Source organism: Pseudophryne corroboree, chromosome 1 (assembly GCF_028390025.1).
Source record: "Pseudophryne corroboree isolate aPseCor3 chromosome 1, aPseCor3.hap2, whole genome shotgun sequence".
Taxonomy (NCBI): domain Eukaryota; kingdom Metazoa; phylum Chordata; class Amphibia; order Anura; family Myobatrachidae; genus Pseudophryne; species Pseudophryne corroboree.
In genome coordinates this window covers 438,157,019-438,171,137 of record NC_086444.1, presented here as the reverse complement: position 1 = coordinate 438,171,137, position 14,119 = coordinate 438,157,019, and the positions used below count along the sequence as shown (strand labels likewise).

General features: G+C 44.8%; 1 protein-coding gene across 5 annotated transcripts in view; it reads left to right on the top strand.

Annotated features, from left to right (window-relative positions):
• The window catches only part of CHD8 (chromodomain helicase DNA binding protein 8), a 371,271-nt gene that overhangs the window by 169,130 nt on the left and 188,022 nt on the right, over positions 1–14,119 (top strand). For all 5 annotated transcript variants that reach the window (XM_063913512.1, XM_063913515.1, XM_063913511.1 and 2 more), the window contains exons 7-12: positions 1,866–2,051; positions 2,641–2,709; positions 2,825–2,880; positions 2,961–3,162; positions 7,397–7,534; positions 7,619–7,740. In XM_063913512.1, coding sequence (XP_063769582.1) covers positions 1,866–2,051; positions 2,641–2,709; positions 2,825–2,880; positions 2,961–3,162; positions 7,397–7,534; positions 7,619–7,740 — 773 coding nt within the window. The remainder of the gene's footprint in view (positions 1–1,865; positions 2,052–2,640; positions 2,710–2,824; positions 2,881–2,960; positions 3,163–7,396; positions 7,535–7,618; positions 7,741–14,119) is intronic.

Here is a 14,119-nt window from a genome sequence, read left to right as displayed (position 1 = left end):
TGGTCAAGAATGAAGATGAATTAAAAGTGACCTTCCTTCATCCAGCTGGACCTTCACCATCATTATTCTATCCAAAAAAGCCTGATGTAACTATGGATACCGCTAATAGATGTCTTATGCAAAGTCGACCCTATAACGCCAACTGGAAGTATCTGTATCCTGATTACACTTAGTTTGACAATGTCTCAATGGTTTTTTTAAGTGTAATCAGGATACCGATACTTACAGTTGGAATTATTACATTAGTGTAGACTATTTTCAGATTTTTATTTTTTGTAACCTTTTTTGTGTACTCGCCTTTTTGAGATAATCATGATCAAAATTTCAGTTTGAATTTGGAAAGTTTTCCTCACAAAGCTTGTTGTGTTGTATATCATAGGAACGGACATAAAAAATACAGTAAAATTACAGACCTGCCAACTCTCAAGCTTAACTAGGAGAACTGCTATGGTGATTTGAAAATATGCTGGTTGTGCTTTTTTGACAGATTTTTGAAAACTTTACATTTCAGAAAGGGAATGAGATATTTAAATAATAATTTTCTAAGACTACATATATACTCTCCGCATACCAAATTTGAACAAAATCTGAGCTGGTGAGGTAAAACTTTAACAAAATGTGTTGAGTTGACACGAAATGACACCCAATTGGCTCATATGCTTGCTGTTGTGGCAACTGGAGAGAGATACAGTACTGTTGTGGTCTCTGGTTTATAAATGGGCTTTGTAAAGAATCTCCCTTCTAATTAAGGCTCTTTTAGAAGATCCCTTTGTATTACTGCATTCCCAGGACTATGATGTATGAGATGTATAGAAACAGGTTGAGTATCCCATATCCAAATATTCCGAAATACAGAATTTTTTGAGTGAGACTGAGAGTGAAACCTTTTTGTTTTCTGATGTCTCAATGTACACAAACCTTGTTTAATACACAAAGTTATAAAAAATATTGTATTCAGTGACCTTCAGGCTGTGTGTATAAGGTGTATATGAAACATAAATGCATTCTGTGCTTAGACCTGGGTCCCATTGTCATGATATCTCATTATGGTATGCAATTATTTAGAAATACGGAAAAAAACGATATCCAAACTACTTCTGGTCCCAAGCATTTTGAAAATGGGATACTCAACGTGTGTGTGTATTTATGTGTGTGGGGTGCTCTTCAGTATGCCGACTGTCGGGATCCCGGCGCACAGTATACCGGCGCCGGAATCCCGACAGCTGACACTCCGACGCTTTTTCTCCCTCGTGGAGGTCCACGACCCCTACACGCGCCACTGTGCCCGCAAGGGGCTCATTTGCGCTCGCCACGCTGTTGGTATGCCGGCGGTCGGGCTCCCGGCGCCGGTATGCTGGTCGCCGGGAGCCCGGCCGCCGGCATACCATACTACACCCGTGTGTGTGTGTGTGTGTGTGTGTGTGTATATATAATAAAATAATTATAATTTATCTCTGTGTAATATAATATGGTGCCCAAGGTCATGCACTGTAATATCCATGTTGTCTGCAGGCTGTGTCCTTTCTAATAGTTGGCCATGACTGGTTGCAGGTAATTGGCAACCTTCTATCTTAATTGGGTAATTATAGTATTATAGTAGACTTGAAATAGATGCAAGATTGTTTAGCATTTTAGGGTGCTTTGTAGTAAGTGTTAAACTTAATTCTGGATGAAATGAGCTCTTGCTAGTAAAAGTTTTTCACATTAAAGTTCTCTAGTTAAAGTAGTTTAACGTACTACTATATTACCTTGGGTCACAGAGAATCGTTTTTGTCTTGGACATAGGTGAATTATTTATTGCAAATGTAACAACCATCCATAAGGTTATAACTCAATTATTCTCAATACTATTTCTTTTTGTTTAGAAGAGGCGATCAAATCGTCAAGTGAAACGTAAGAAATATACTGAGGATTTGGATATTAAGATTACTGATGATGAAGATGATGAGGAAGTGGATGTTACTGGACCTGTTAAGAGTGAACCGGTTTTTCTGCCTGAGCCCATCCCAATGCCTGACAATGAGTCTGTTCCCTCCATGCAGTTCTTTGTGGCAAGTCGTGTACACTGACTATTAATAAGTTAGACTTGAGGTTGCCGGGCTGGAGATTGAGATTCATAATAATGTTGCATCCCTGATGATTTTATATTGCTATGAAGTACAGATTATCAAGCATAACACTTCAAATTACAATTAATGTTCCTGTGTTGTGTCATTAACTTCGAAATGTGTGTTCTTTACTAACGTTTTGCTTAAAGCTCTAGAACCGGAAACAATGCCTGCTTAGTTACAGAGCCACTTTTTTTTTTTTTTTTTTTTATATACAGTTCTATTTGGTATACATTCCATTCTAATACTGGTTCATGCGCTAAATTCACATATACAGATGAGGACTATTGATAGTGGAATGCATGGCCCACCATTCTTAGTTGACATTTGTTTTATAGAAGTTTTAAATATGGTTAAATTGTTTCAATACCCTTAGATGATTATCTTAATTGTTGCGGTGGTGTTGGGGTTGTTTTTTTTTTTTTTTTTTTATAATTTTGTACAGCTGTAGATGTAAAACAAAAACAATCCCCTGATAATTGCATCATGTTATTATGATACAAATATATGATGTACTTTTATTTATTTTTAGGAAAATCCGAGCGAAGAGGATGCTGCTATTGTAGACAAAATCTTGTGTATGCGAGTGGTAAAAAGAGAGGTGCGGAAAAGTAATGTAACACTGGTGCACTAGTTGTTTTTCTGTGCCTATAACTGCCCGTGTGTTAATTGTTTTTGTTAAGTTTTGATTTGTTTTTCCCCTGTTTCTCTTGCAGCTTCCTTCAGGAATTTATATTGATGCAGAAGAATTCTTTGTCAAGTATAAGAATTAGTGAGTATGTTTCTATTCAATGTTTTTTTCTGGATTTAAAAGTTGCTGGATAGATTGGTAAATGTTCTCCCTATTTTCAGCTCCTATCTGCACTGTGAATGGGCCACAATTGAACAGCTTGAGAGGGACAAACGCATCCACCAAAAGCTCAAGAGGTTTAAAACCAAGATGGCTCAGATGCGGCACTTCCTGCCAGAGGATGAAGAGCCCTTTAATCCAGACTATGTAGAGGTGGATCGAATTCTGGATGAATCACATAGCATTGATAAGGACAATGGAGAGGTAAGTTAATGCTTAAACTTAATTATTTAGTGTATTGTGTTGAGTTCATAATTCTCCAAAGGGTGAAATATACTTCTCACCTCATTCTACATCTGGCTAATTACTGTAATTATGATACTTCTCCATTGCTCTATTTGGCTACTTATCAATTGTATATATTTGCAGTGTTCTTTTTTTTAAATAAGCTCAATTTGAAGGAAACTTCTAGTTGGTGTTGCCCTGTGAATGAGGTAGTTAGCTATTTCTCTATCATCCATCTGGGGGACGCTGCGCCGTTACTTGTGGGTTAGAGATGCGTGGTAGTGGAGTTTGGCACGGAACCTATAATAAACAAACTCCTCCCCCCCCCCCTAACCCCCTCCCATCTCCTTCCTGTCTAGCCACTACCTCAGTTTTTGTTTTGTGCCTGTGGAGTACAGACACCGTTTTTTGAACTAGGATTTTTAGTTAGGTTTTTTTATTGTTTTATTCTTCTGGAGTACCTAGTCCCTGTACACAGGTGACAGGTGCTATTAGAGTGGGGTTAGTTAGTCATCTCCCACTCTCGGCTGCCTCCAGATGGGTCACCATTCTTCACACTGTGGCTCTCTATTTTACTTGTGGATGAAGAGGCACTACTAAGGTATAGAACAGTCACAATCTGTCTTTGACAGTATTGGACTGTTCTAGAGGTGTGTTGCTTGTGTGTGTGTGTGTGTGTGTGTGTGTGATTTTACTGTGGGGCGGGACTAGACGCGGCGGTGACACGAACGGGAAGAAAACACTTCCCGCCCTGGTGAGCCCACGCGCACTTCCGCCCAGCTGCTGTGGAGAATTTTCTGCTCCTGGGCGCTGCCATCTTCAGCGGGGTACGCTGCGCAGCGCATACAGCACACAGGCACTCACACGCTATCTTTATCTACACAGCTCTCATTCTAAAGCTGAATCAACAACAGCAAGTATACGATAGCCTGTATGATAGATAGATAGATAGATAGATAGATATATATATATATATATATATATATAGATATATATATATAGATATATATATATAGATATATATATTTTTTTTTTTATGGTTTAGTGTTGCACTCATTGTAAGTACAAGGGGCTTCACTGTTAGAAATCAGTCTCTGGGGATTCTAAAGGCATTTTAAGTTTAAGGACCCCTTTTAGAAGTTCTTAATTATTATTTTTTTTTGTAATAAGAATATGGCCAATAAAAAGAACAAATCTACTAAAGGAAAGACAGCTTCGGTTGTCTATTTTGCCTGTGCACAATGTGGTTCCAAACTTTCAAAAGGTAGCACGGACGTGGGTCCTCTCTGTGCAGCGTTCTCTGGGTCACCACTAGCGGACCAGCAGGGAGGTTCTGTAGATCAGTCTATGCCTCCATGGGCTAAGCACATAGTCGATGCCATTTCTGAGTTACGTCAAGGCCAATCAGGTACAGTCCCCACTCAGGCTCCCGAAGAACCGCTGTAGGCAAAAAATATGGGCAAAAGTCGTTCTGATTTAACTCAGTCATTGAATAAATTTGTAAACTTTTCAAGCGGTTCGACTGCTACAAAAAGGACACATCCGTTACCAGCCATAACCTTTCCGGGGAAGGTGTTAGATCCTATGACCCCTTCCGTGGAGGAAGGTGAAGTAGACCCAGAATGGGAGGATACTTCAACTTGGGAAGAGGAGGAACTGTCTATAAGCTCAGGTGTGAAACTACTGATAGAGGCCATTCGTCAGACCTGTAGCCTCCAGGAGACGGAGGTGGAGGAGACTTCAACTGCCTTTTTCAAAAGACAAGATTGTTGTTTATCCTTCTTATTCACATTTTGCAGATATCCTGAAGGAACCCTGGCTTAAAATGGACGCTTGTTTTCAGGCCCCGAAAAAGTTGAGATTTCTATATTCCCTTCTCGGAGGAGGATACAAGATTTTGGGAGACTGACCCAAAGGTAGATGCCCCCATTACACACTTAGAGAAAGCCACTGTTATTTCCTCTGTGCAGTCGGTGACTTTGAAGGAAGCTACGGACAGGAAAATAGAGGCAATCCTTAAATCTATTTTTACTCTCTCGGGTGTTTCGTTGCATCCACTTCTTGCTGGAGCTTGAGTCCTTAAGGCCGTAGATGATTGGCTAGCACAAGTGGTGTCTGGTATGCAATCCGACGATCCGTCGGAAGTTATTCAGTTAGCAGAACAGATATCGGAGTCTCTGTCATATGTAGGAGAAGCTTTATTAGACTCTGCGGCGTTACAGTCGCGTGTGTCGGCCATGGCTGTAACTGCAAGACGGTCTCTTTGGCTTAGGGTCTGGAATGCTGATTCTGATTCAAAACAGACCCTAACAGCTGTGCCCTTTGAAGGGGAGTTTCTTTTCGGATCGGAACGAAAAAGGATTATTTTAGATACTACTGGTGGTAAGAGTCCCTTTCTCCCGGTTGCCCCTCAAAAACCGAAATCTTCGGTCTTTTCGTACTCAGCGCAGAGTAGGTTTTCAGTCCTTTCTGGCTTTTTCTAGATTTCCACGTAGAGGAACATTCAGAGGCAGAGGAACACAGGCAACTCGTAGAACGGCCGTTAAGTCTGCCGACAAACCTGCTGCATGACGCCTCAGGGTCGTCGGGGGGGATCACTGGTGGTCGGGGCTCGGTTACTACATTTCAAGGAGGTGTGGCGCCTGTCAAAACCTGATCTGTGGGTGACGGGGGTCATATCCAGAGGATATATCTTGTATCTCGAAGAACCAGTCCCACATTGTTTTTTCGTCACCCCTCTCCCGAGTGATCCCTCCAGGCGACAAACCATTCTGCATGCAACGGCCACCCTTTTGCACAATGGTGTAATTCTTCCAGTTCCCAACCAGCAAAAGGATCAGGGATTTTACTCGAGTCTTTTTCTCGTAATCAAACCGGATGGTTCGTTTCGTCCCATTTTAAATCTCAAATGCCTAAATCCGTTTCTCTCTGTCCAGAGATTCAAAATGGAGTCCATCCGTTCAATCATCTCGGCCATTGAACCAGAATAATATTTGGCTTCCATAGACATAAAGGATGCATACCTACATGTTCCCATTTGGAGGAGTCACAAATGTCTGTTAAGATTTGCTGTCTACCCTTGGCATTTTCAGTTTCAGGCTCTTCCCTTGGGACTCTCCACGGCACCTTGGGTGTTTACAAAGATCATGGGACATATAGTGGCGGTTCTAAGGTGTAAGGGAGTCAACATTACTCCTTACCTGGACGATCTCCTAATCAAGGCTCCATCGGAGTCTGTTCTTCAACAACATTTGCAACTCACGATAAACACCCTGCAGTCATTTGGATGGATAATAAATTTCCCAAAATCTACACTACTTCCTTCACAGAGGATGGTATTTCTGGGACTCTTATTCGACACCAGTCTTGCAGACCGCCTTTGTTGGTTTTTCATAATGACCGCGTCGTTTTGCGTACAAAACCTTCTTTCCTTCCGAAGGTCATGTCTGCTTTCCACCTTAATCAGGATATTGTCCTCCCGGCGTTTGCTCCGGCTTCCTCCAGGGGGGGGGGAAGCTATTTGGCCTTATTGTATGTGGTTCGGGCCTTACGCATTTACTTGTCTCGTACTGAATCGATTCATCGTACAGATACGTTGTTGGTGCTAGTTGACGCACCCAAATGTGGTTGGCCGGCTTCTAAGAACTCTGTGGCTCGTTGGGTAACTTCGGCCACTCTACAAGCATATGTTTCTCCTAATGTTACTGTACCTGCTCCAATACGAGCTCAGTCGACTAGGGCTGTTGGAGCCTCTGTTGGGCGTCAAATTTTATGGACTGCTCTGCCGTCTACGTCTCCCTCCTCTCCTCATGAGCTTGCTTTAAGAAATCCCACAAGTAACGGCACAGCGTCCCCAGATGGATGAAAGAGAAATAGGGATTTTTGTTTACTTACCGTAAAATCTCTTTCTCTGATTCCATCTGGGGAACGCTGCGATCCCTCTCGTATATTTGTTTAATTTTAGTGGTTATATTCTGATCTATTTCCTTTGGCTTGGCTAAACGTTAACTGAGGTACTGGCTAGACAGGAAGGAGATGGGAGGGGTTAGAGGTGGGAGGAGTTAGTTTTTTATAGGTTCTGTGCCAAACTCCACTACCACACATCTCTAACCCACAAGTAACGGCGCAGCGTCCCCCAGATGGAATCAGAGAGAGAGATTTTACGGTAAGTAAACAAAAATCCCTATATTTACCTGCTGCCTTGCTTTTTCAGCCAGTGGTGTATTATCTGGTAAAGTGGTGTTCACTATCCTATGAAGACAGCACTTGGGAACTGAAGGAAGATGTGGAAGACCGGAAGGTTGATGAATTCAAAATAATAGAGTCCCGGCAGCCTAACCTCAAGCATGTGGTGAGTGAAAATTCCTGAGTTACTTTTTGTAATCTAATCTACAAATGTACTGGCAATAATTCTTTGTGCCTTGTTCCCTTCAAGGCACGGCCAGCGGCTACATCATGGAAGAAGTTAGATCTGTCACGGGAATACATGAATGGCAATCAATTAAGGGAATACCAATTAGAGGGGGTGAATTGGCTGCTCTTCAATTGGTACAACAGGTGAGAAACAATAAAAATGTGGCACTATTTGAGAAGTTAGAGGCCCATGAATCCTGTGTTATTGAACCTAAGGATAGTTAAGTGCCAAATAAATATTAGTTGATTCTATGCAATACTGGTGCTATTCTTATGATTATACAGAAATATTTGAAGCGTTGGTATTTGGGAGGGAACTCCTTGTGTTAATGGGTGATATTTTTTTCTCTTTCTTACAATGAGGGGGTCACTGGATGCCACTGTTTGCTTCTGTGAACTGAAGAAGCGGTCACTTAATTAGACTAGTATCACTTTAAGACAGAAGCTCTTCGTCTCTCTATCCCCTGGTCTTCAATGTGTCTTAAGTGCAGCCTCTTCTAGTTTTGAGTGTTTTTTTTTGTTTGTTTGTTTATTTCTTTTTCATCCACTAGGGGTCACTGGAGTACTCTTGGGATATGGCCGGCTTTAGCAGAACAAGGCACTGAATATTTAAATTTAGTAACTCTCCTCCCCTCCATATTCCCAGAGTACCTCAGTGTTTTTTCTGTGCTCACAGTAGAACAAGCACGAGTGCTAGCTCTGCAGCACTTATACTTATTTTATTTTTTCTAAACTTTATTGCACATCCCTTCCCCCTTACCAAAAGGCGTGAGTCCGGGATAGTGGAAGCTGCTACAAGCAGCTGCTGGCGTGTCGGTCCTCACTAAAGAGCACCCTCACAGCCAAGAGCAGGACTACCTGCAGGAAGGCTGGACGGAGCTTGCAGAAGGAGCCCCGTCATAGCCCCTCACCACAGGCGTCCAGGTATGTTGGGGGACGGGGCGGTCAGCTCACGCTGCCGCCCCGCTGTGTGAGGAACACTTTACTTTATGTGCGCCGCCCGCCGCTTACAGTATTGTGACGCCGGCGCTGTTTAGTGCTAAGCGCCCCGCCAGAGCCGCTCAGACCCGCCGCTCGGAGCCCCGTACGCCGGTCGCACTTCCGCTCCACGGCTCTATAGAGCGCGATCCATGGCTCCCTGTACCCGCTCTCCACCTCCCTGTACCCGTTCCCCGGCTCCCTGTACCTGCTCCCCGCTGGAAGAGACAGCGGTACACGGAGCACAGGGGGAGGGAGAAGTCTTCTCACAGGCAGCGCAGCTGCACGGGGGGATGGGGGGGGAGGGGGGGGAGGGGGAGGGAGTGTATGTATGCCCATAGCAGCAGCAGCAAGGCTGCATGGGTTGTAAGAATTGCATAGGCTATTAAGCCTTTATTAACAGGGTTTGTTATTAACAGGATATTTCCAGGATTATACATGTCTTTACACGGGTTTATAACCTGAACTGTGATTATTAGTGTAAGCATGGCATGGGGGCCATTTTAACCATGCTTCCTGTTTCTTCCTGTTTGTGATTCCAGAACGTTCCTTTCCTACAACACTACTCCACCGGATGGCGCAGGGGTGTTAGTGGGAATTTTGGTTCAGATTTCTTATAGTACTGGCCACGTGCACTGCACTTCGGCTATATATAGCTCCATGGGCAATGCTAGCAGATGTAATGGCTGGGTTGCAATCAGAATTGGCCGCCGCTCGACACGAGGGGTCTCAGCCTTGCCAAAGGTCCAAGTCCACTTTGGGTAGAAGGGATAAGTTTTATTTGTCTTATGATTTACCAGTTTCTGCTATGTTGCATTCTGACGATTCTATGCCAGACCTCACGGCGCAAGATGAGGGTGAATTAGACCAGCAGTCAGATAGTGAAGATTTTGACAGCCCAGGCATTGATGATCTCATCAGGGCAGTGCGTCACTCTCTGAAGTTTACAGAGACTGAGGAGCCTCTGACAAATGATGAAGTCGTATTTACTAAACGACAGAGATCTCCAATGTGTTTTCCTGTTTCGGAATCTCTTAATAAGATGTTAGTAGAAACACGGAAGAATCCGGATAAACTGTTTTCTATACCTCGCCGATTTAAGTCTAGTTACCCGTTTCCAGAGTCTGTGACATCTACATGGGAGAATCCGCCAATGGTGGATTCGTCTGTGTCAAAACATACAAAAAAATTAACCATACCAGTCCCAACGGCTACTACGCTTAAAGACCCTTCAGACCGGAAAATAGAAGCTATGCTAAAGTCCATGTATATAGCAGCAGGAGTGTTTCTTAGACCTGGCTTGGTTGGCATTTGGGTAACTAAGGCGCTAATTGTATGGATAACTGAACTCAAGTCTGGCCTACATGACGATCACCTTATACTTCTCGCTGATCAAATCTGTGAAGCTGCTGAGTATCTCTGTACAGCTTCTACTGACGTCTGTCAGCTCACTTCTCGCCTTTCATCGTCGCTAGTTACGGCACGACGAGCACTCTGGCTGCGGTCTTGGCAAGCGGAGGCAGAGGTTAAGAGAGGTATAGAGGCGTTGCCTTACGGTGGCGAGAAGTTGTTTGGTCCTGAATTGGACAAATGGATTTCTGAGGCCACGGGAGGGAAGTCTGTTTTCCTACCATTGCCTCCAACGGTACCTAGACGGAAATACTCTGGTCCGGCGTTCAAATCCTTTAGACCTCAGCCCTTTCGAGGCTGTGGTAGAGGAACAGCCACGCCTAGTAGACGAGGTCGAGGACGTGGTTTTCAACAAACCAACACCAGTCGTCAGGATGCTAAGGTCACCGACAAGCCAGTGGCATGACGGGCACCCAGCCCATCTCTGATCTCCAGTTGTGGGAGCACGCCTTCAGACGTTCCATTTGGTGTGGTTCCAGACATCCACAGATGGGTGGATCCGCAATTTAGTGTTAAAAGGTTACAAGATAGAGTTCGACTGTCTCCCGCCACTGCGGTTTTTCAAGACAGGACTGCCTGTGTCGGACGACAAGAGGGCGGTTCTGCAAATTGCCATTCAGTCTCTGCTGGATTCAGCAGTTTTGATTCCGGTCCCTGTACACCAACAAGGTCAGGGTTATTATTCCAGTCTGTTTGTGGTACCAAAGCCGGATGGCTCGGTCAGGCCAATATTGAACTTAAAGGGCTTCAATCAGTACGTCACTTACTACAGATTCAAGATGGAATCTCTGCGGTCAGTAATTGCAGGTTTAGAGCCGCAGGAATTCATGATTGCGCTGGATCTCAAGGATGCGTACTTACACATTCCGATTTGGCCACCTCATCAGAGGTTTTTGCGTTTTGCGATACGGCAGAACCATTGCCAGTTTCAGGCTCTACCGTTTGGCCTCTCGTCAACGCCTCGGGTATTCACCAAAGTAATGTCTGTGATGATAGCCCATCTCAGATCCCTGGGAGTGATAATAGTTCCGTACTTGGACGATCTGCTCATCAAAGCTCCGTCTCAACAGATGCTCCTCCACAATGCGTTGCTGATGTGCAATGTACTAGTTCAGCACGGTTGGATTGTCAACTTCAATAAATAACATCTAATTCCGTCTCAACGACTTCAATTCCTAGGTATGATTCTCGATACGGTAGAGCAAAGAATTTACCTACCACAACAGAAAGTACAGATTATTTGTCATCTGGTACAATTAGTGCTCAAGCCACGCACAGTCTCGGTCCATTTGTGCATTCGCCTGTTAGGCACAATGGTGGCAGCTTTCGAAGCCCTTCAGTTCGGAAGATTTCACTCACGTCCTTTTCAACTGGATGTGCTTGCACAGTGGTCGGGCTCGCATCTGCAGATTCACCAGAAAGGTAGGTTGTCTCCACGGGCCAGAGTATCTCTACTCTGGTGGCTCAAAGTACACAATCTAACCACAGGGAAACGGTTCGGCGCCTGGAATTGGATCATTCTAACGACGGACGCGAGTCTCAGAGGTTGGGGAGCTGTAGTTCAAAATTGTCAGCTCCAGGGTCTCTGGGCGGATCACGAAAGATTACTGTCTATAAATGTCCTTGAACTCCGGGCAATTTACAATGCGCTATGACAAGCAGTGCACATGCTCCGGTCTCAGACTGTCCAGGTGCAGTGGGACAACGCGACGGCGGTCGCGTACATCAACAAACAAGGAGGAACGAGAAGCCGCATGGCCATGCGGGAAGTAGCTCGAATCCTCAATTGGGCCAAGCATCACCAGGTGATATTGTCGGCAGTGTTCATTCCGGGAGTGGACAACTGGGAGGCGGATTATCTCAGCCGTCGGGATTTTCATCCAGGGGTATGGGCATTTAAATCCAGAAGTGTTTCACATGTTGGTCCAGAGGTGGGGTTACCCACAGGTGGACCTGATGGCATCTCGCCACAATCACCAAACGCCCAGTATGTGTCCAGAACGCGAGATCCAAAGGCAGTGGCGGTGGATGCTCTCACAATCGCGTGGCCGTACAGCCTCGTGTATCTGTTTCCACTGTGTTCGCTGCTCCCTCTGTTGCTAAAACGGACCAAAAGAGAGTCCGCCACAGTCATACTAGTGGCGCCTCATTGGCCTCGGAGAGCTTGGTTCTCGGATCTCCGCGGACTACTCGCAGACGATCCTTGGCCGCTTCCGCTACGTCCGGACCTGTTACAACAGGGTCCGTTCCTTTACCCCGATATAGCGCGGCTCCATTTGACGGGGTGGCTGTTGAGATCGCCCTCTTAAGAAGAGAGGGCATTCCAGAATCGGTTATACCAACCATGTTACGTGCTAGGAAGCCAGTTACGGCAGCTCATTATTACAGAATTTGGCGTGCCTGAATAGGTTGGTGGGAGGCTCGGAAGTTTCCGACGTCATCTTTCAAGTTATCCCGTCTTTTGTTATTTCTACAGACGGGGTTAGATGGAGGACTGCGTTTATCTACACTAAAGGTGCAGGTATCTGCTTTGTCAATTTACTTTCAAATAAGATTGGCTCTATTGCCGTCTGTACACACCTTTCTGCATGGTGTCCTCAGAGTACAGCCTCCATTCATTCCACCTACAGCGCCATGGGACTTGAATCTGGTTTTCGATTTTTTACAGTCTTTATATTTTTTGAACCATTACAACAAGTTGATGTGTTTCTCACTTGGAAAACAGTTTTTCTCCTAGCCCTAGCTTCGGCAAGGCGTGTTTCAGATTTGGGTGCCTTGTCATGCAAGCCACCGTATTTGGTGTTTCATGATGACAGAGCGGAACTTCGGACGAATCCCACTTTCTTGCCAAAGGTAGTGTCATCTTTTTACATCAATCAACCAATAGTAGTTCCTGTGTTAACAGAAGATTCTGGTATCCCGAACGTCTACAGTTCGTAAGACGGATACGTTGTTTGTTCTCTATGATGCTGCCAAGATGGGTTGGCCAGCTTCTAAGCAGACCTTATCCAGATAAATTAAACTGACTTACCTTCATGCTAGGTTACAGCCGCCTACATCTGTAACAGCTCATTCCACACGTTCTATGGGAACTTCATGGGCAGTAGGTCGTGGGGCTTCTACGACGCAGCTTTGCTGTGCGGCTACATGGTCATCAGTACACACGTTTTGTGTGCTTTTATAAGTTTGTTACGTTTGCGGCATCCGCATCTAGCTTTGGCCGCCTAGTGTTACAGGTGCCAAACAGCTCTCCCGCCCACTGGGGAAGCTTTGGTACGTCCCAAGAGTACTCCAGTGACCCCTAGTGGATGAAAAAGAAAATAGGATTTTGGTACTTACCAGGTAAATCCTTTTCTTTGAATCCATAGGGGGCACTGGACGCCCACCCAGAGCTGTTTTACTTGGTTTGTGGTAAGTTCAGTGGATCTTATGGTAACACATTCTCACCGACTGGTTCAAATTTTCAAGCTCTATCGGTTATGGTTCAACTGTTTAGTTGTCAGTAACGTTATGTGTCAACTTTATTGTTGTCCGTTATGTTATATGTAATTCTCCATTGTCCTCCTCTCTGTCGCTCCTGTTCGGCTCAGTAAAAAACACTGAGGTACTCTGGGAATATGGAGGGGAGGAGAGTTACTAAATTTAAATATTCAGTGCCTTGTTTTGCTAAAGCCGTCCATATCCCAAGAGTACTCCAGTGTCCCCTATGGATTCAAAGAAAAGGATTTACCTGGTAAGTACCAAAATCCTATTTTTTACTTAGGAGATATGTGCTGCTGCTGCACACATCCAGAGAACCGGCAGCAGCATTTGTACGGTTTTACCAAAGCATTGCACGAGTGTGTGTGTGTGTGTGTGTGTGTGTGTGTGTGTGTGTGTGTGGGGGGGTTTAATGACTGTTCCCTGCCCCGGCTCACATCTGGTTCCCTGCCCCATGGACCGCCTAGGCTTGCAGCTAGCCGGCGCTGTCACGCCTTTAGAGCACCTCTTGTTGTGGTGTTTGGTAATCTGCTGGCTACTGTCGGGGAACCTGCTTGGGTTCAATTGTTGAGGCACTTTAATCCAGTGCTGCACTGACGTGTCTGGATCTGAGTCATGGGGAAAGCAAAAGCATTGTCAAAGGATCTGCAGGAAA